Raw genomic sequence first — 22,209 nt, forward strand, 5'->3', positions numbered from 1 at the left:
ACTGCATGGACTACAGGTCTTTATACTCATGTGATCATTCTGAATTATTTAGATTTCACAGTCTATTTTTAACTATATTTCATAGTCATAATTCATATTTGTTTTTATTAAAAGTCTCTAACTTAAATTCGAGTCAGGATTTCACTGTTTTTACTTTCAAGAATATACTAACTATATAATTCTTTTTTTGATGTATAGTTATCTACAGTATATATAAATATAATAAAAATGTTCAATATTTTCTTTTTTTAAAGCCATTTCTAGGAAGTAGTGATTATGTTAATCAAATATCAGGGAAACTTAAATTGGGAAAAGAAGTCCTAGCTACTTTGGAAGGCCATTGGGTAAGTATTTTTATATGTTATAATTACAAAATTAATTAGATCTGATGGAGAAAATAGACAATCATATTGCAAAAGTATCACTAAATAAACTTCATCTTAAAGGCAGGTATTTTGGTATTACTCTGTTCCCAGTGACATTTTATTTTATTTAATGTTTTATGTTTAAGACTTTAAATGAGTAGAAGTAGCTATCATATGGCACTTACTATATACTTTATTAAGTATGTAGCTTGTATTTATCATTTAATAAGTAGTTGGATTGCATAAACTTGGCACATAGATGCCCCTTTTTAATTGTATTTATTTATTTAATCTCTGTGTATGTTTGTCTGTGCATGTGCGTGCGTGTGTGTCATGACACATGGGGAAGACAGGACAGCTTACTGGAGCCAGGGCTCCTGTTCTCCCATGAGGATTCCAGGAATCAAGATCAGGCCATCACAGTTGGTAGCAAGCACCTTCAGTAGCTGAGCCTTCCTACTGACACATACAGAATATGTGCCCATTTGAAAGGGAAGGAAACTAACACAGAGAGCATCTGAATCTGAAGTGTTTGCAGTGAGCTAAGAAAACTGAGCCCCGGGACCTGGCTGCGCAGCACTTGACTGGTTCCAGTTAGAGTCATGTTTCTTTGGAGGAAGACGGGAAGGTGCAGTAGTATATAAAAGCACTGGCTTTGGTTTACTCCTCTGCCAATCTAGATTCACATTTATATAATTCCTTACAAGGAGCTTTTGTGACTGAAATGGATTATGGTATATTTCTTAGATGCATTTTCACTATAAACACTAAGTATATGCTATTCTGCATATAATAAGCAAAAAACAGGGTGAAAATGAAGCTATATATATGTAGACTCGGCCGATGGCTACATAGGTTCTGCAAAATGTTTATTTTTAAATTTGTGTGTGTGTGTGTGTGTGTGTTCTCTCCTTTCATTGTGTGTGTCTCAGGAAGAGGTAGTCAGGCTTGGTGGCAATTGCCTTTACCCATAGAGTCATCTCCCTGGTTCCTTAAAAAATGTTATAATTGACTTCCTATCTGAGTATTATTTGGAACACTGATTAGCCATCATTGTCATTTTTTTTTTTTTTTTTTGAGACAGGGTCTCATGTTGCAGCCCCACTGGCCTCAGACTAACAGAGATCCGCCTGCCTCTGCCTCTTGGGTGCTGGTATTAAAAGGCGTACATCACCACACCTGGAAAAATAGGTGTTCTACAAATATAAAATGCCTAAGATTTTTTTTTTTTTTTTTTTTTTTTCGAGACAGGGTTTCTCTGTGGTTTTGGTTCCTGTCCTGGAGCTAGCTCTTGTAGACCAGGCTGGTCTTGAACTCACAGAGATCCACCTGCCTCTGCCTCCCAAGTGCTGGGATTAAAGGCGTGCGCCACCACCGCCCGGCTTAAAATGCCTAAGATTGTGTTCAATTTTTAACGCTAAGGGTCTCAGAAATTTTTCAGTAATTTGATTTCCTACATTGTCCACAGTATCCCACTATGATCTTCTGCAGCAGTTCAGACTTGAAGCTTTAGGCTTTGGCTGTAATGTTTGAAATTTGTTAAATGAGCAAAAATTTCATGAACATTCTATGTAATCAGCCTGTTTTTCTAATTGATTGGAATTACTTATTGAAACTATTTTTATACAAATGGAAAGAATTTGGGACTTTGAGAAATGTACTAGTTACATTTGTTTTATAATACTTTGTAGTCCTCTTCTAGATAAAGATAACTATATTGATGTTTAATTCCTTTAAATATAGGATAGTGAAGTTTTCATTAATGACAAGAAGACTGATAACTCAGAGATTTTCTGGAATCCAACACCTGACATCAAACAGTGGAGATTAATAAGGCACACTGTGAAATTTGAAGAACAGGACGATTTTGAATCAGAAAAGTAAGTAAACAATTTTTTAGCTAGCTTCATGAACATTAAGGACTATTTCAAATTGCATAATAATGTAGCCACACTATTCTCTATATGCTGTTGAGTTTGTCATTTGTGGAACGGAGAGCATTCTGTGTTGGTGTATGTGACACAAATAGTTCACAGATCATCTTGTTTCTCTGCAGCTCAGAACGGAAATATCCTGGTTTCTCTCTCCTACTCCAGTGCTCTAAATATCTGTTTGCAGAACCAATTCGTAGAACCAATTCGTAGTTCAGTTTCTACCTGGCTCCTGCTTCCTGATCTGGTACCTGCCTGTGGATCGGTGCTGTGGGACGTAAAACAGCTGCCTTTGTTCTGTCCTCTGAAACAAGAATAATGCCACTCAGTGCCCTGGTTTCCACAGGACGTAAACCAGTTGGGCAGTGCCGTCGTTAATGCCATCACTTCTGTTATTCAGTCACGAAATCCTTTCTAGAACTTTTAGCCCTTTTGGATAAAATTTCTGTTTATATTTCTTTGTGTTAAGAATTCTGCATAAATATTGCTTTACTACACACTTGATACCTGTGAGTCCTTACTCTGTGGTCCTGCTTCCATGAACCAAGTCTACGTGTACTTTATTTTCTACATAGGTACAGAATGTCAGCATTGGAAAATATGTATGCATTAATTTTCAAAGTCCTACTTCAGGTGTGACCACATGATGTTCCCTGTCCAAAGGGACACGAAGCCATTTCTAATGTATATAATTCAACCTGTGCTTTTTTTTTTTAAATGTGGAGTTTTATGCAAAGCAAAGTGGCCTTTATTGCTTATAGCTGAGAGTGACCTTGAACTGTTATTACTGATCCTTTTGCCTCTGCTTCCCAGTCCTGGGCCTATAGGCATCCTCTGCTGAGTCCATCTCAATGTATTTTAAGGATGAGATAATAAAACTTAGAAAAGGAAACTTTTATCAGCTAAGTGGAAGACAGAAAAGTAACTTGTGTATTACAAATTTCAAGGCCTGTTTCAATTCTGACATGTTGCCCTCTCAGATGGATGGGATATAGATATTCTTATCTGTATCTCTTATTTGGCTGATGAAAAAAATCTAAATTTTAATAGGGGAATCATTTTTCTCATGCTGTTTTTTGTTACATCAGTGGATCCCAACAGTATTTGTGTATTTCAGTCTAGGAAGCATTTAGAGTCTGTTCTTTGACCTATTCCTAGAGACTGAATTTCAAAGTTCTCTGGTAATTCATGCATCCAGGATCTCTGGTGGATCATCCTGAGGTCTATGACTCCTAAACAGGATGGGTCAGAATCATCTAAAGAACTGTTTAAACATGCAGTTTACTTTGAGAAATTCTTCACTATAGTCCTCTCAACCTCTGTCATCACTTTCCATGGTGTTTTAGTGTTGTCAGAGGCTGTTTGTTCATTCCCAGCTGCTCAGACCCAAAATAATCACACAGAAACTATATTATTTGCAGTACTATTTGACCAATAGCTAAAACTTTGTATTTCTAGCTAGCTCTTATATCCTAACCCATCTCCATTAATCTGTGCATCACCACGAGGTCATGGCCTACTGGCAGTGTTTTGGTCCAATGGAGGCATCTGTCTCCTGTGGTGGCTACATGGCTTCTCTCTGACTCTGCCTACTCTCTCTCTACATCTTTGTTCGGATTTCATTCCACAGAGGTGCTCATCCTCTATGGAAACAAAAGTAGAAGTTCTTTTCCAAAGCAACAAATTCTTAGACCCAAATTTTGAAGTCAAGATACCTTTAAAATATATATATATATACACACACACACACACACACAATGAAATAGCTCTCTGTACTTAGCTCATTTACAGTCAAAAACTTCAAAGAAAACACAATAATATATATAATACATAATCTCTGTATATTCCATCATTATGTGGCTTTTTTTACTCTATTTCTATTTTTACAAGTTTAATGTTTATTATCTTTACTCCTTTAATCTATGGCTATCTGTACGCTCTTATATTATAACTGTCTATATTCTTTTTCCTCTCTCTCTCTTGCCTATGTACATTTATCCAACACTGTGACCCATTTATAGGTTGTTTTTATATGAATCTGTCTTTATTGCATATTGATAATAGTTTTTTGACCAGAAGTGTTGTTTAAATGGTAAGCATCTTGATCACAGCAGTCCTGGATGCTGGCTCCACCTCTCTCAGGTTTTAAAATGGCGGAGATAGTTCACCTCCAGCTCTGGGACTGCCAGGTGGGAGCCGTCCTCACCTCCTCAACTCTGGGTAGCACCATGCAGCGCATAAACCCTTTTTATCTGAGTAAAAGCTAAATCTGCCATGTGGCCTGGAATATCTCTGTGTATGGCAGTGGGAATCCACCATGTTCTCCTGCCTGAGCACTCCTAGCAGAGCTGATCCCTCCACCTGCCCAGGTGGGGAGCAGTGAGTCATGGCATGGTCTCAGCTACTTTCCTCCCAACTCCGGAGAGGGCACAAAAGCATCCGGACTGAAGTGGGTAGCGGGCATCAGCCCCAAATGTTTCAGACCACATTAGTGTGCCATTCTCTTGGTGGAGACTGCTCGTTTGTTTCCCAGCCACCCAGAACTGAAATAACCACACAGAAACTGTATTATTTAAAACACTGCTCCGCTTATTAGCTTATGCATATTTTTAGCTGGCTCTTGCATCTCAAATGAACCCGTTTCTATTATTTTATATTTTACCACGAGGCTCATGGTTTACCAGTAAAGTTCTCAGGCGTCTGTCTCCTTCAGCGGCTACATGGAGTCTCACCAACTCCGCCTACTTTCTCACAGCATTCAGTTAGTTTTCCCACCTAGCTCTATTCTGCCCTATCACAAGCCAAAACAGCTTCTTTATTCATTAATCAAAAAACCCAACACATATACAGAAGGACTTCCCACACCATTTTAGAACACATGCCATTGATTTCTCTTACCAAAAAGAAATTACCTTCATTTAGTGGTTGTTGCATATGCAAGGCATTTGGTTTTGTTTCTTGACTCATTTCTAAGCATATGAGTATAAGTGTTGTCAAAGTCAGAAATCCACATGAACAATGTTTGCTCTCAACAAAAATCTGTATAATTTGATTTTTCTAGTTGATTTTTTAAAATATTATTTTTACACTTATTTATTATTTATTATTTAGACTCTGGCAGCGAGTAACAAGAGCTATAAATGCCAAAGATCAAACAGAAGCTACTCAAGAAAAGTATGTTTTGGAAGAAGCTCAAAGACAAGCTGCCAGAGATCGGAAAACAAAAAATGAAGAGTGGGCTTGTAAGTTATTTGAACTTGATCCACTCACAGGAGAATGGCACTATAAGTTTTCAGAGTAAGTAATTTAAACATTTATTTTTAAAAATATAAGCATAATTTTTGGCTTTATATTTCTAGTATATTTATTATCAACATGAATTAGGGTGAACTTTTACAGACGTTTTAAGAATTTATGTGTACGTGTGCCAGCTTCTGTGCATCTGAGTGCCATGTGCAGGCAGGAGCCCATGAAAGTCAGAGCTCCTGGTCCTGGCGTAGCGGGTGGTTGTGAGCCTCTGTGTGGGTGCTGGGAACCGAACTCTGGTTCTCTGCAAGAGCAGTAGGTGCTCTTAACCAGTAAGCCACCTCTTCAGCCCATAGTGTGAAATTTTACTTTTATTTATTCATTTATTTATTTGGGATAGGGTCTTACTATGTTGCTCTGGCTGTCCTGGAACTTGCTATATAGACCAGACTGGATTCAAACTTAGAGTTTCTCCTGCCTCTGCCCAGTACTGAAATTAAAGGCATGCACCATTATATCTGACTTCACGGTGTGATATTTTAAACTTGTTGTTCTGTTATTTACTTTACATTCTAGATAATAATTCATTTTCCAAATAAGCTAAGAAGATTAGATATAGACAAATCTTACGATTAAACCAGTCTTTGTAATTACTTAATGAAAATAAATTGAGTTTCTGTGGCTATTTAAATTTCTTTTTTCTATTTAGTACCCGACCATGGGACCCACTTAATGATATGATACAATTTGAAAAAGATGGTGTTATCCAGACCAAAGTGAAACATCGCACTCCAATGGTATGTAACAAAAAAGTAGCTAGATCCAATAGGCTTATAAATTTGCTAAATCATTAGTATCCATGATAATTACATTTAAAATTTAAAATTTTAGGTAAGTAAAGAGACATAACATAACTCCAAGTTCTTGACACACCCCAAATACACACGTGCGTGCACACACACACACACACACATACAAATAGAATCTACCAAAAGTCTCCAAATATTGAACCATTTGCAGCAACTAATGGAATGAAGGACCAAGAAAGGACTTCAAGGCAGTAGGAAGACATTATAGCATTATAGGAGTCCTTCCTCACCTCTTCCTGGGCACACTTACAGGTTTGTGAGCTCTATGTTCCAGTGTAAGTCCCTGATGCCAGAAGGAAGAAAGCAGACCACACATGTGTATACAGGCATGTGGGCATGCACACACACACATCCCACCTCTTGGGGTACCTACTACCTAGAGGGCACATGAGAGTATCAATAACACGAAATTATACAAAGGAATTAAACAAATGTGAGAGCTGAAAAGTAGAGTGATAGGAAAATTTGCTAGAGAATCTAACAACAGATTTAAGTAGGTACAAGACAAAATCGGTTACATGAGAGATAAAGCTATTCAAATTATCCTGTGTGAAAAGGAGAGGGGACAAATGGATGGAAAGGTAAATAGAACCTTAAAGATCCACAGGTGCACCCTCTGGTGGGTCATGTGACTTACAGAGTCCACAAGGGGATCAGAGACAGAAATGGGTGAAACATGTTTAATTAAAGGCTCCCATACGCCCAGCGTTGATGACAGCAGGAATCTGTAAATTGAAGTCCAGCTGTCTGAGTAGAGTGAGCTCTGACTGTTGAAAGCCAGAAAATGGAGCCTTAAAGGCAGCAGGAAGGAACATGTAATCTTTTTATTAGATAATATTAAAGATTCCTAAAAGTCCCAGGACAACTTTAATGAGCAACTCTGGCAACATTGCAGGGTATAAAATGGACACACAGATAATATTTGTGTTTCTATATAGTGAGGAATCGCAAAGGGAAATTAAGAAAGTAGTTGAGTTTAAAATAGCATCCAGAAGAGAAAAATCCTGGCAGTCAGTGGCACTAAGATGTGGAAGACTTGTGCTAAGACAAAGAGGTAGAAAGACTGCCTATTCCTAGACTGGAAGAGTTCAGATCACTACAGTGCCCTGCTACCCCACCACAGTCTGTAGAAATGGAAAGGCTGATCCTCAGACTCATGTGGAATTGGGACGGTCCCTGCATAGATAAAACAGTCTCTCTTTTTGTTTGTTTTAGGGCAAAGTTGGAAGACATTTCCAAAGTTTATCACAAAGCCACAGTAACCAAAGCAGTCATTTGGATAGAAGGATAGGCGTGGTAGATCGGCCACTGGAAGAAAATGAGTCTAGTTGTAAACCCATAAAAATCGCATTGTAAGGGGCTGGACAGATGGCACAGTAGTTAAGAACCCTTGTTATTCTTTCAGAAGACCTGGATTCCATTCCAAGCACCCACATGGCAGCTCCAACCACCTACAATTCTAGTTCTAGGGCATCTGCACCCTCTTCTGGCCTCCTCAGGTACTGCATGTATGTGGAGACACTCAGGCAAACACTCATATACATAAAATAAGTTTTCAAAGAAAGTTTTAAAATTTATTTTTGTCAGTGATTTCTCCCACTCCTTAGAAAAATAGTAGTCTCTTGAACAAATGGTACTGAGGCAAATCCACCTGACTTCTACTGTACAGAAAGTAACTTAGAATAGATGTATACGTAAAATGAGATGTAAGACTATACATACAATTCTTAGAAAACAATCTAAGACATCATGAATTTGTGTGTGAAAATAGATTCTTAATAAGACATTAAAAGCATTAATAGCAACAACAACCAGAGCTAAACTATGGGTGATAGAGAGCTGGCTGGACAGTTGAAATTCTTGGTGCTCCTATAGGGGACCTGGTTTGTTCCCAACGCCTATACAGCAACTCTCAGTTGTCCATAACTCCCATTTCAGGGGATCTCATGCCCCCATGTGGCCTCTCCCAGCAGCAGGCACACGTGTGGTCCATACAGAGTTTCAGGCAAAGCACCATACACAAACAAACCAACAAACCTTACTTCAGCATCATCAGACAGCTGATGCCATGAAGAAGGCAGAAGGACAAGTTACAGAATGAGAGAAATTATTTGCTAATTGTTTATCTAACAATGTTTAAATATCCAAAATATTTGAGTCCCTGACTTAACAAAAGACATCCTGGTTTTAAAAAACAGGCAAATGGCTTGATTAAACATTTCTCCAAAGAAGATACACAAATGACCAAAACACTTAAAATTGTTAATATTAAGCCGGGCGGTGGTGGCGAATGCCTTTAATCCCAGCACTCGGGAGGCAGAGGCAGGCAGATCTCTGTGAGTTTGAGGCCAGCCTGGTCTAGAAGAGCTAGTTCCAGGACAGGAACCAAAAGCTACGGAGAAACCCTGTCTCGAAAATAAATAAAAAATTGTTAATATTAGTATATGAAATGCAACCCAGAACCACAATTAGTTTGTCTCATCCCACTTAATATGTAATTAAAAAATTAAAATAGAAAATAAAGTGTTGGTGGAGGTATGGAGAAACCAGAGCCCCAGTACATTGCTGATGGGAATGGAAAACTTTGCAGCCAGTGGGAAGACACAGTTTAGCAGGTCCTAAAAGAACATATACTACAAAATTACCACATGACCCAGCTCTTCTACTCCAATAGAGTTGAAAATCAGGACTGGAAATGCAGTGCAACAGTATTGATTGCAGGGCAGTCACAGTGGCCAGAAGAGAGAAGCAGTGCAGGATCCACCCGCAGAAGATGCATAACAAAACAGTCTATTCATAGTTTATTGTTTATTATCAATAGTACGTCATTAATAAATATATCCTGTATTTGTTAATGAGTTTACCTATTAATAAATGTTATTTATGCATGAAATAATTAAGTTCTCCTCCACGCTACAACATGGACAAACTCTGAAGGGCAAAAAGTAGATTGCAGTGTCCCAGTGACTGAGGAAGGAGAGAGTGAAGAGCTAGAGAACTGTGAAATAATTACTGCTAGTGGGCTGTACTTAGTAGCTTTAAGATGGCAAAACTCCATCATATATACTGCTATCACAATTTTAAAATACAAAATTTTGTTTGGATTTATTTTTTTCGGACAGGGACTCACTGTGTAGTCCTGGCTAGTCTGGATATCACTATGTAGACTCTTCTGCCCTCAAACACAGAAACTCACCTTCTCTACCTCTGCTGAGATTGAGGTGTCCACTGACATGGTGGAGACACATGAGACACAGATGACAGCGAGTGCTCATACGTCCCTCGCTGCTGACCCCACTTGTCGCTCTGAGGACTCCAGTGTTTCGAGTAGATAGGCCAAATCCACAGCCTGCCTTCTTAGTGCCCATTATACACATGTATCTTAGGCTCGTATATAAGCTCTTATACAGTTATTCCAAGGAGTAACCAGGGATATGTCCGTTAGACTGGTGAAGATACATATGGAGTTATAGATGTGTGACCATTGACTTTCTGTTTCCCAGCATGCCAGCGCCTCACCTTGTGATTCCTTCCTCCTCTGCATTTAGGTTTTAAGTTGTGGACTGGTGACCAGAATTGCAAACATATTAATTATTATTCTATAGTTTATTATTCCACAGAAAATATAATCCTACTTAATGTGTAATACACATTTGAATCTTGTGCCTACACATAGATGTTTTTAGTAAGTTTAGGTGTACTGCAAAATAGTAGTATATTTTATGTTTACCATAAACTGCCTAAGTAGACCTAACATCGTCCAGTGGGAATGTTCTAACATTGAGAACAAGATGTGGATTTTCTCAACACTGCTGTTGAAAACCCTGGCGATGCTATGAGAAAGAGATGCAGCAGCTGGGGATGTATTTGTGTTAGTTTGTATATGCTTAAAGTTCCAACCTCATAGCCTCGGCACTGCTCTGTGAAGGAGAGTGGGTTATGCGTACAGGTCAGGAGTGGGAGGGAGATAACTTCATATATTTCTTCTTTGTAGTCTCTGTACCCAGTGAGAATCAACTAAGATAGTGGATTGCTAAGTACAGTGCATCTTTTTTGCTAAATTTCATTAGATTGTTTGTGCTTTGACTTCCAAGTATCACATCTGTCAGTGTTTTTGACAGTTGTGCAGGTGGTTTAGCTACAGGATAGTGCAAACTCACATAATATGATTTTTTTTTCAGGTTAGTGTTCCAAAAATGAAGCATAAACCAACAAGACAACAGAAGAAGGTGGCAAAGGGCTATTCCTCCCCAGAGCCCGACATCCAGGACTCATCTGGAAGTGAAGGTAAAGATGTTTAGTGCGGACTGTTGGACGGGAGCAATCTTAAATTTTTACTGTGCTGTTAGGAATATGTAAGTGGTTTTCAGATGAACTCGAGTGTAAGAGTCTGTAAGGAGACAGGAATCAGGTCCTTAGTTTAAAAACTTTGAAAGATCTGAGCATACTTAGGAAGGGACTGAAGCTAACAACAGCACTAGAAGTTGAAGGTCTCTGAAAGCTGAGTTCTTCAGGTCTGTGCCAGCGGCTGGGAGGAGAAGAGAGTGTTAGTTTCTCAAAATTAATACAGGTTTTAAATGAATTATTTTTGTCTGTTTTAATGAATTAAAAATAAAACTGATTCCACAAGCTAAGTAATTTGTAAGTACTGTGTGCATTGTTCCAGCTTTGATTTGATATGTTCAGACTTTATAAACACAGAGTGTTTATTTTAATAATCTATAGGCCATTCAAGCCAATGTGTAGAAAATTTTTATTATACAAGTTATTAAATTCATCTATAGATTGTGACCACAACTTCAATCTAAATGTCTTTTAGCTCAATCTGTAAAGCCGAGTGCACGAAGAAAGAAGGGAATAGACCTGGGAGACATTCAGAGTTCCATTGAGTCTATAAAACAAACACAGGAAGAAATTAAAAGGTAATATGTTCTGACAGTGACCAGTTGTTTGAGTTCAGAGGAGTAAAGGCCCTGTTAAGGGAAATCATGCGAACTTTACATTTTTATAACATTGTAAAGTTTAAAAATAGAGTCCTGGCCTCTGTTGCCTGAAGTCTGAAGCTTACAAAATTCCTCCCACACTGAACTAGTAGGGGAGATGGAGTTGGGAGATTTTTTCCTCTGAGGGTAGAATGTTTTATTGCTAACAGCATGCTAGGAACGTAGCCGTGTTGGGTGTGGAGGCCGGGTTGTTTTGAGAAAGCTGACGGACGTGCTTGTTCTTGCCTCCCCTTAGTGCACCCTGATGTCTAAGTGTGATGTGTCGCTTCTTACAATACCTCAAGTACTTGTACAGCAGTGGGCAAATGGTCACTACCCTGAGACCAGGACTGTCCACATGCACGTGCACACATGCTCTCACACACGCACACACACGCACACATGTCACTTCACGATCTAGTACCTAACAGTTATTAACAGAAGATCCTGGAGGAAAGACGTTCCTGTCCCTGTTCCATTACTGAAGCTAGCTACATGAACTTTTAAAATGTTCAGTATTAAGCCTTCTTGCTGTCTATGCATGGATTAGTGTTGGATGTATGTTCAGGGCAATTAAATACAAGCAATCTTTCTCTGTTATTGGAGCTGCTATTTTATCTCCAGCCTCATCGCTGTTCCCTGGACCTGCCCTGCCCCATGCTGTCCTATGAAGCTTTTCACATCGACCATGCCCTGTGTGCATGCTCATATCTGGACCATTGACCTTACTGCAGCCGGCTTCTCAGATTGCCCCTCTTTCCTCTGTGGTGGTGCACACCTCTGGTCACAGCACTGAGGGGCAGAGACAGGCAGATCTCCAGCCTGGTCTAGGCAGAGCATTCCAAGGACGCTGCAGAGCTGCTGTTGTGTGCTGTTAGTCCCACGGGACTGTAGCTCCTTCAGAGCAGACGGAATGACATGTGCATCTTGGCTGTTATCCTACCTTAATTAAGCCTTAAGTTGGTGTTCCCCCCCCCCAAAAAAAAAAGCAATGGTGATTCACTCACAAGATGCTTTTAGCCAGAAACATCTAAGACATCACGAAGACGTCGTATTTCATGACCAAATTTACACTGCGGTAGCTGGGGAGAAAATCTGTTGCTTTTTTTCCTGTTGGAGAATTTACAGTTTTTACTCCACTCTTCTCTCTCAGTTAAAAATAAGAGAAGCCTAGGCAACTAAAGAACAAATACTTTCTTAAAACCACTGTTGTGACAGAGATGATGATATATTTTTGTATCATTAAACTCTGATAATTCTGTTTAATATGTCAAAGTAAATCCAGTGTACTTAAAGCACATTAGCCCGAATCCTGGCATCTCAGGTCTTGGTTAGAGTAGTAATTGATTGAACTAGTTACTTGAGGTAATGCAGTTAGACACTTTGTGACAATATAGTAACTATTATAATGACATTTTGTGCTCACATTTCTGAGAAATAATTATGAAATTTATTGTTGCTTATTTTTTAGAAATATTATGGCTCTTCGAAATCACTTACTTTCAAGTGCACCTGCTACGGATTATTTTCTGCAACAGAAAGACTACTTCGTCATTTTCCTTCTGATTTTGCTTCAAGTCATAATAAACTTTATGTTTAAATAGAAGTTCTCAACAGTTGACTCCGTGAACTGGAAGATGAGCCCGGGACCAGTTCCGATTGGTTTGCTCTTCAGTAAAGCACCACATTTCCAAACCAGACGGACAACTAGGAGATCAATGTAGAAGTGTCTGCCTCCTTTTCACGTCTTTTATCCTTCACCCAAAACAAGAGCTGTTCTATTTGATCATTAAAATTGGCTTTGTGTTAAGTGCCAGAACACTTTTGTGAGACTGTGCCTACATGTGCGTATGATAAGCCCACATGTGTACACAAGAACTCTACATGTGCGTATGATAAGCCCACATGTGTACACAAGAACTCTTCCCCGACAGTAGTGTCTGTGCTCTGTGGTATGTTATGACATATTCTGATACCATTGTTCATGACAAAATGCCATCATCTTATAAATATGTATAGTCAACTGTTCTCTTCAGGAGACTGGCATACAACTTTAATTAAGGAATTACAGTGAGAAATGATAGATATATAATAGACATACTATGACTAATTCAGTACATTATACTGTTAAAACCATCTCCAAGGTATCTAGCTCGGTTGTCTTAGAAACACCAAGAAAAGTGTGAGTGGTAAGAATTAATATATCGTGAGATACAAGTAGAATGTTTTAAAGGGTTTACACAAGATTTTATAACCCCTAGAACTTAATGTTGCAGATATAGGTGTATCGTACTTATATATACACACATATATATATATCAATATTAAAGATTGGTATGTAGCTACATGGATCTGTATGTTACAATCCCACCTTCAGCACTGGCTGACAAGTGGTCAAGTTTATTTGCCATCCTTTCCTGGTTTTAAGTCAGCTGGCCTAGGATGTCTTCCAGACGTTAGTGTTTGTAGGGTATGTGAAATCCTGATAATTTAGCATTTTCTTTATGAAAAACATTTTGGCATTCATTTCGACACTAGAGTGCTCAATGAGAAAATAGAAGAGAAAAAAATTCTGATATTTTACTTCTGAAGCCAAAAAAAAAAAAAGGCAGTAAGAAAAGACACTGCAGTGGCCTTTATTTTAAAAACATTAAAATCAATTTGCTTACATGTGCAATAAGTTGAGCATTTGAGAATATCAAGTTATGAAGTTTATCATCTCCTTCCATCGTCCCGTGGCAAGCTAGTTCTGTACGAGTCCTTTTGTTCCTGCTCAGGCAAGTTTGTTCCTAAGGGTTTTTGCCTGTTTCTTCAGTTCAATATTTTGACTTTTTATTATTGTGAAAAACAGTTCTTAATTAAGTTTTGGAACATGTCATGAAATTTAGATTTCTCCAAACTACAGGTTTCGGAAAGGTTTATACAGTGAGAAAGTGAGAGCGAGCTGTTGGCATGGCTCCACCTGCCGTCAGCTAAGGAGAGACTGAGGTGCAGTCAGTCAGCTCTGTGTGAGGTATACACAGTCAGAGATGGTCGCCACAGTGCTAAGACCACAGGGAGCTGCCTTCAGTACCTGGGTTCCCATGAAAAGCCATCCCCACACGGTGTTAGCAAAACAACGCTGTATTTCTTATGAAAATAGTTTAAACTTTTAACAGCTTAAACAAGGTATACCTGTATCCAGTATTTCATCATTGTGGAGTTTTGGGTCATATTTCATATTTGTCAATATATGTTTTGTATTCATATTCTACTACCAATATTATGCTCAACTGCCTATTCATTGATGTGTGATATTTTGTAAATATTGTACAACTTGATCTTTATATAATTTTAAATTCGTATTAATTTATATTATATATAACTTAATTGGTTGATCGCTAAAAGTTGTTTCATCGTTAAGCCCTGAAATGTTCAATTGTTGGTGACCTTAGGGCTCTGTCTTACTCCTTTGTATTGTTTCATGTGGTTTGAACAGGGCTTTATTTGTATTGATATCTGAGACTGGAAAGGTAATTGTTTTGTTTTTTTAATTTCACTTCAGAGCTGATGTTAATGGGTCCTTACCCAGGAGTCAGAAACTAATGAACAGGGTGACTGCTTCTTATACACTAAAAGCTTATGTTCAGTCGGATGTTCCTCTGACGCTTTTAGTGGTATGAGTTTCTTTCTGTGAACTGAACCCAAAACTCAGGAATTGCTGGATTCGTATGTAAGTTCTTTAACTTAGTGTATAATTGACCTTGAGTTTAGCCAGACAGTGTGACTTGACTTTGAACATTCTGACCTGAGGCTGATCTCTCTTCATAAGTGGATTCATAATGTGTGTGACTCACCGTTCCAAACTGTCTGAAAACTCCACATGGTTTCTCGGGTTTGTGACTCTATGACCAGTTTTCTTCATTTATCTAAAACATTATTTTCTCACATGAAAATTTAGATGAGAAGTAATAATTCTTGGCATTTTCATTTTTCAGTTGTTAAATGTCTAGCTGTCCACCATTCAGTGAGATGCTGCTGCCTAGAAAAGCTAGTAATAGGCATATGAGCTGTAGTGTGCTACAGCAATAGACAGTTAACGTGCAATTCCTGCCGCTACTTTTCTTGTATGACTTAGAAAGGTACAGTGGTAATCTTTGTCACAGCTCAGTTGACAGCTGCATTCCATTGAAAAGTTGGCCTTGTAAGATACAATCCTCATTTACTATTTCATGCTTTTGTGCCTTTAAGGAAATATTTTTCTTATTTTGTGTTACAGAACTATAATGTGTTCAAAGTGTTTGTAGGCTTACTTGTCATAAAAGGGTCATTTCTCTGTCACTTTATTTCCTTTTATATAGCTGAAGAATATGTAAACAGTAACGCTGTACTTTTATAAGGATTTGTCTAGTTACCTATTTCAAATATATTCTTACTCAGACATCATTAAAGTAAACCTGTCAGATTATTCTGAGTATTGTAAACAGTGCCTTTTTGATGGAATTCACACTGTTTTGAGTGTCAACTCGTGCCATATTCACAGACTTGTGGAAGGCAGTTTTAACTTTTTGAAGAATATCTTCATCAAAATTTTAAAAGCAAATGTATAAAATTTCATCTTTTTCCAGTGTTTAGCATTTCTAGTCAGCAGTAAATAGTTTTTTTTTGCTTTTTTGTCTGATGTACAAGGATGATGGCATAAAATGAGCCATACATGAGTCTGCAGGTTATTTTGAATTATGTTAAATATAAATAAAGAAAATATTCATGTTTATATCAAATTTTCCAATTTGACCTATCGGGGGAAACCTCCCATAATTCACTAAGTTTACATTTCAGATCTCTTTCTTATTTGACTGAGTGTATAAAGAGATTCCTTACAATGTATGACCTGCCACCACTGCATAGTTTGGTTTCATTTTGTTACATATTTTGTGGGTTTAGTATATCCACTTTTTGTTACAATTATGATACTATTTTGTTACAGTTTTTAAATGAAGATTGACTTTTAAAATTGCACAGGACCAGTGTCGTCTTAATAAGATTAGCATATTTAGTGAGAGCCACAGGAAAACCTTGACGAAAATGAATGTGTCTGTACTCTATGAGGTATTTAGAAAAATTAGCCTCTTCATTTGTCATGAAAATTCTTTCAATACCATAATACTGCAGTTCTTTATCTGAAAGAAATGCCATGAAACATTTGAATGATGAGCCACAGACCTTCGGTTGGATTTACTTTCACTTTTTGGCATGTTAAATACACATTTAATTTTAAATACATCAGTTAATGGCTGTTTATAAAGTCAAGCACTACCACTGGTCAGTTTTGTATGATAGGCTATAAGTGTGTTGTTACCTGCAGTGTAAGTATAGCACACTGCTGAATTCTCTTAAGGTGCATAGTTAATGTATAGATAGTCACAGGCGGTTTTGTAATGTATACATTTCTAATCTATTATTCCTAACCTGTTATGTTTGCAGAGAGAAAAGAATTTTTCTAATGATCTGTAAAATTATGTTAACTTCTACAAGTAGGTATTCTAAATAAACTTTTTAAAAGCAATCTGTGATCCAATGACTCCTGATATAATGTAGTAACTAAATTCTCTTTTTTATTTATTTTGCTTTGTTTGGGGTGTGTGTGTGCAAAAGATGGGTACAGGCTTGACAGGGATTTAACAGAATCCCTAATGTATGTTTTACTTGGCACTTTATATTCTTTCTTAAATAAGTAGATATTATACATAGTTTGTACATTAAAAATGAGGTTCAGAGTTTCTAAATGACCCCAAAAACTACACAATAAGGATGAAAGCAGTCTCTGAAAAGGTGCAAGTGTTTTGAATCATGTCTACACAGTGCATCCAATCAAGTAGAACCTTGATTGTAGTATTTAAATGTTTGAAATAACCCACTACTTAGTCTACATTAAGATAATGTCACGTGATGAATACAGCCAGGTTTTTTTTTAAAGAAAAAAAAAACATTACCGTTAAACATTGAAATGTTTTCCCCTCCAATCACCTGAACCTCAGATAAGTTCAGGAAAGTTTTATCCCATTTCCTCCTCCTTTCTCCCCCTTCTAGCTTATCCCTCAGAATTTATTTGCTACTTCTGGGAATAACAGGATAACCTACAGTTTTATTTTTCTGCAAGGGAATATGGAGTAGGGGAAAACCTGTTAAACATCAGTGTGTATCTAGATCACTTTCCTGCTAATATTGGCATGTTTGTTCTGCATTCTTGTGGATATAACAGTCCAGGAGCGATGGTCCACCCTAAGAATGTTGTGAGTAAATTGACAAATTCTTGATTCTACTTGCCCTGAGTTAGAGACTGTACAAAGTACTTTCTATTGTACTCACCTCAGAACTATGAATTTTTTTAGTGTATATAATATACATAAATTTTTAATATATATAAATGAGGAAACCAGGGACCACAGAAGTTATTTTCTGAATGTCACGGATGATTGACTGGAAGGACCTCCTCAGAAGCCTGTGTTTTAATATGAAACATTTCTGCTTGGGGGTTGTATGCAACACACAGGATTCATTTATATCGAATCGTACTAATGGTCATCGATGTGAATAAAGGGCAAACGTCTATCATTTCTGCACAAGTGGTTAAGCTAGTTGGGGTTTCTTAGACCCCTGAACGCAGGAAAGATCGCACGCACCAGCGGAAGTCAGCCTAAAAAGGGCGGTGGCCAATCTCCGCAGCCGTTCAGCATCCTAAAACCATGTGCGTGATGTCAGGGAGGGCAGTTGACACAGTGTGGATCCTGTAGGAGCAGACAAACGGACCCGGACCCGGGGCGGGGACAGAACCCGCGGAGTGCAGACCTAGCAGAGCGGTGAGTGCAGGATGGGGTCAGGAGACACCGTGGTCACCTCAGTCTCCGCCGGAGCCGGGCGGGCTCCATTGCATCACCGAGTCCAGGGACCGCACTTCCGGCTTCCTCCCCGCCTCTTCCGGCCCCGCCCACCAGCGGTCCGGCTCTTCCGCCCTCAGCTACGCAGAAGCGGTCCGCGGGACGCTGAATCCATGGCGTCCCCGGGGTCCGTGACCGCGGCGCTGCGGGTGGCTGAGGTGCTCGAAGCCATCGCGAACCGCTGCGTGGGGCCCGAGGGCGGGCTAGTGTTGTGTACGAAGCCCACCGGCGAGGTACTGCTTAGCCGGGATGGAGGCCGCCTCCTGGAGGCGCTGCACTTAGAGCATCCCTTAGCCAGGTACCTCGCGCCACCTGCCGTCCGCTGGGACCCGGGGGATAAAACGATCTTATAAAACCAGTGCAGACATCGGGTTAGCGTGCTGTCCAAAACGACTCGTCCTGAACCCCAAACCTCATCAGCTACCTAGAACATTTCTCTTTTCCCGTCCCTGGATTCTTAGGATATTACAAAGTAGCTTAGAAAAAAATTTAAAAGTAAAGATAAGTCTGTGTGTCAAAAAGACGATAGTCTTTATGTTTGTCTGTAGCTTTTAACTTGACACCAACGTAGAAAATCTGAGTTACTTTTTTTCCCTCCTTCTACAGGATGATAGTGGCGTGTGTTTCCAGTCACCTTAAAAAAACAGGAGATGGTGCTAAAACATTTGTTATTTTCCTTTGCCATTTACTCAGAAGACTTGATGCAATCAGAGAAAAAGATGCATTCACTCCTGAAAATATTCAAACCCATGAAAGGCTTTGGAAAAACTGTAGTCAGTGGAAATCTGTTTCCTCGGCTCTTCTAACGTTTCAGACACAAATACTAGACGGTATTGTGGACCAGTATTTAAGCAGGCACTATTTGTCTGTCTTTTCTTCATCTGCTAAAGGAAGAACACTGCGCAGGCGCTCTTTAGAGTCACTCCTAGAAGCATATTTTTGTGGACGAGTGGGACGAAACAATTGCAGATTCATTTCACAGTTGACGTGTGACTACGTTCTCAAGTGCATGGCTTGCGAAAGTGGGATCGAAGTGTTTGAGCTGATGGACAGCTGTTTTTTCGAGCTGAATGTTGGTGTCGCAGGCCTTCCTGTTTCCGCTTCTAGAATTGTGGACGGCCTTGTGCTTCACCGAGACTTCTCTGTGTATTGCCCAGCAGATGGTGACATTAGGATGGTGATGGTCACAGAAGCCCTCCAGCCTCTGTTGTCATCGTCCAAATCAGAGTTGATGCTAAATTCGGAAGCGCAGTTTCAGGCGTCTCAGTGTTGGATCGTGGAGAGGACAGAGGCAGTAATGAAACATTTGCAAAGTCAGAATATAAAACTGCTCCTGTCCAGCGTGAAGCAGCCAGACCTGGTTGTTTACTGCGCAAGACTACATAGCATATCCGTGGTGGAGTGCGTATCGGCCGAAGAGGTTTCTCTCATCCAGAGGATCGCCTGCCTTCCTCCTTGTGTTCTGCCACGGGTCACTTCACAGGGTGAGATTTTGCATACGACTTCGGTGAGATTTTGTAAACCCCTCATCCTTAGGTCCAAAAGGTATGTTCATCTTGGCTTGATGAGCACACGTGTGTTTATACCTCACTGTGTGATCCTTTGTGGACCGGTTCCGGGTCTTGTTGAACAACATGAGAGTGCTTTGCATGGAGCGTTTAAGATGCTCCGGCACTTGTTTACCGACCTTGACCTAAATTACATTATACAAACCGAGGACCAGGGTGACTCCCGTCCTCTTGCTTCTAACAGTAGCAGAGAGAGTCATCACCTACCAGAAATGGGTAAGTATCAAGACATAACCGTAAAGAACAAAAATAAATCGGAAAACACTCAAACGTATTTAAAAGTATATTCAAATCTGGTGGCTTCAGATACAGAATTAGAAATGCCTGTACCATCGTCCGCGCAGAAGGAGACACCCATAGGTGCGTCGCCAACAGGTGATATACGGAAGTGCTTGTCTGCAGAAAGAAACTGGATGATTGATGGCTGTGAACTGTCGATTGAGAATAATTCCACTGAAAACCCTACAGCAGAAGACACTAGAACAGAAATTTCTCATGAAACTGTACAGGTCATAAATAATCCTGGGAAAGGGTACACGTTGCTGGTGATATACAAGTCCCTAGAGGCATGTACTTCCCGGGGTTATTGTTCATCAACTATACCAGCGGGCTGTGTTCTGCCAGTGGGTGGTAATTTCGAGATCTTGTTGCATTACTATCTTCTCAACTATGCCAAGCAGTGTCGGCAATCAGCTGAAGCCACGGTCTGTACATTGATAGCTCATGCACTTTTAGGCATCCCTAAAATCCTTTGCAAGCCTCAGAAGGGAAAGGCCAGCTTTCCACACACGTACATTCGCTCTCTCCACGCACTGCAAACCGGTCAACCCGTGGTAAGTGGCCAGTCAGGACTGGAGCCAGTAGCTGGGAAGTACCAGTTACTAACTTCAGTTCTGCAGTGTTTGGCGAAAATACTAACCATTGATTTTATAATCAATATTAAGAGACAACCTCAGAAAACTAGTGATGACGATTCAGAAGATGAACTTTAACACTCCAAGTTTTTCTGTTGCTCAAACTTTGAATCAGGGACCAGGAAGAAGGCAAACTCGAGGAACTGTGGTTAATAATGCCCAGGGCCCACTGGCTGGAAGGACAGGAGTGTGGAGTCCTTGGATTGTCCTGTGTCCTACACACACATTCGCGGATACGAACAAGAAATGTCAGGAAAAAGATTTATTCAACTCAAACTAAAAATTAAAACAGACTTCTGGCTGACTTTCAAGTCAATCCACTCTTTAAGTACATTGAGTCCCTGACCATTCACACACAAATATCAGTTCTAGGGAACAAAACCTGGCTGAAAATGTCTCTCTCCTGTTATATACCTGTCTCAGGTCTGTGTTAGCCTGTGTCTAAGGGAGTGTGTCTGTATATTTCCCTTTGCTGTATTTTTTCCACTTCATTTCCTTGTACTTTCTGTATTTCCCGGTCATGTCATCTCCCGGTATGAAAGAAGTTGTTTCTCACCATGATATAAAATGTTACGTTTTATTTAAAATAGTTTTTCTGTGGGGAAAAAAATTTATAAGGCAGTAAATAAAAGTCCAAGTTTCTCTGAAAGCATTTGTGTGTCATTTAGTTCATTTCTGGTGAAAATGGTTGGGGACTGGGGAGATGGTTCCATGGGTAACGCATCTGCCACCTGAGCCTGGCACCCTGAGTTTGACGGGGAGAACCAACTCCATAGAGCTGCCCTCCAGGCTCCACATGTACACTGTGGCCTTTTGCGTGTACACAAAAAGAGTCAAGTTTCCAAATCTGCACTTTTGACTATCTGTGTCAGGAACCATTGTCCTAAGAATGTTTGCAGAGAGCCCCACATCCCAACTATCTTGAGAACTGTTTGTTGGCGGAACCACAAAAAGAATGGTTCCGCTTACACAGAGAACACTAGGTGTGCTGACTGGTGACCATTGCTACCCCGGCAAAGTTCCTTCTTACCCCTACCTTCCACCCCAAGCCAAGTTCCTCATTCAAGGGCTATATAAGCCACAACCATTGCGCTAACAAACGGAGACTTGACAAGTGAATTCTGCTTGGTCTTTTGCTTTTCTCTCGCCCATGATTCTTACAGGTAGAACCTCTTCAGACCCTGAATAACTGGACCTGCTGGATGGGTCATATCTGTTCAAAAATGACGACGTGTGAATTCACCTTTTATAACTGGAAATTAATGCCAAGAAAGATGGGAAATGTATTCTTCCTCTCTGGCTCCTGAACTCTGGTAAGGATTTAGTGCAGTTGCATTAAAGTAGTATTTCTTAGTTTTGATGTATTGTCAGAATTCAATAGCAACCAATAGTGTGATGGTTATTTCTAGTGTGAATT

At 39.5% G+C, this 22,209-nt stretch overlaps 2 protein-coding genes across 7 annotated transcripts in view; both read left to right on the forward strand.

Annotated features, from left to right (window-relative positions):
* Osbpl8 (oxysterol binding protein like 8) overlaps positions 1 to 16,931 on the forward strand; it is a 132,645-nt gene extending 115,714 nt beyond the window's left edge. For all 6 annotated transcript variants that reach the window (XM_057757626.1, XM_057757631.1, XM_057757627.1 and 3 more), the window contains 7 exons: positions 255 to 344; positions 2,109 to 2,245; positions 5,408 to 5,593; positions 6,252 to 6,339; positions 10,593 to 10,698; positions 11,231 to 11,333; positions 12,865 to 16,931. In XM_057757626.1, the coding sequence (XP_057613609.1) occupies positions 255 to 344; positions 2,109 to 2,245; positions 5,408 to 5,593; positions 6,252 to 6,339; positions 10,593 to 10,698; positions 11,231 to 11,333; positions 12,865 to 12,997 (843 nt within the window). In that variant the 3' untranslated portion in view covers positions 12,998 to 16,931. The remainder of the gene's footprint in view (positions 1 to 254; positions 345 to 2,108; positions 2,246 to 5,407; positions 5,594 to 6,251; positions 6,340 to 10,592; positions 10,699 to 11,230; positions 11,334 to 12,864) is intronic.
* A 1,489-nt stretch (positions 16,932 to 18,420) lies between these two features.
* On the forward strand, positions 18,421 to 21,410 carry Bbs10 (Bardet-Biedl syndrome 10). The gene is made up of 2 exons (XM_057757904.1): positions 18,421 to 18,608; positions 18,917 to 21,410. Exons 1-2 carry the CDS (start codon positions 18,424 to 18,426, stop codon positions 20,868 to 20,870), a joined length of 2,139 nt encoding a protein of 712 aa, XP_057613887.1. The 5' UTR covers positions 18,421 to 18,423; the 3' UTR covers positions 20,871 to 21,410.
* Positions 21,411 to 22,209: the final 799 nt, after the last annotated feature.

This window comes from Chionomys nivalis, chromosome 25 (genome assembly GCF_950005125.1).
Source record: "Chionomys nivalis chromosome 25, mChiNiv1.1, whole genome shotgun sequence".
Taxonomy (NCBI): Eukaryota; Metazoa; Chordata; class Mammalia; order Rodentia; family Cricetidae; genus Chionomys; species Chionomys nivalis.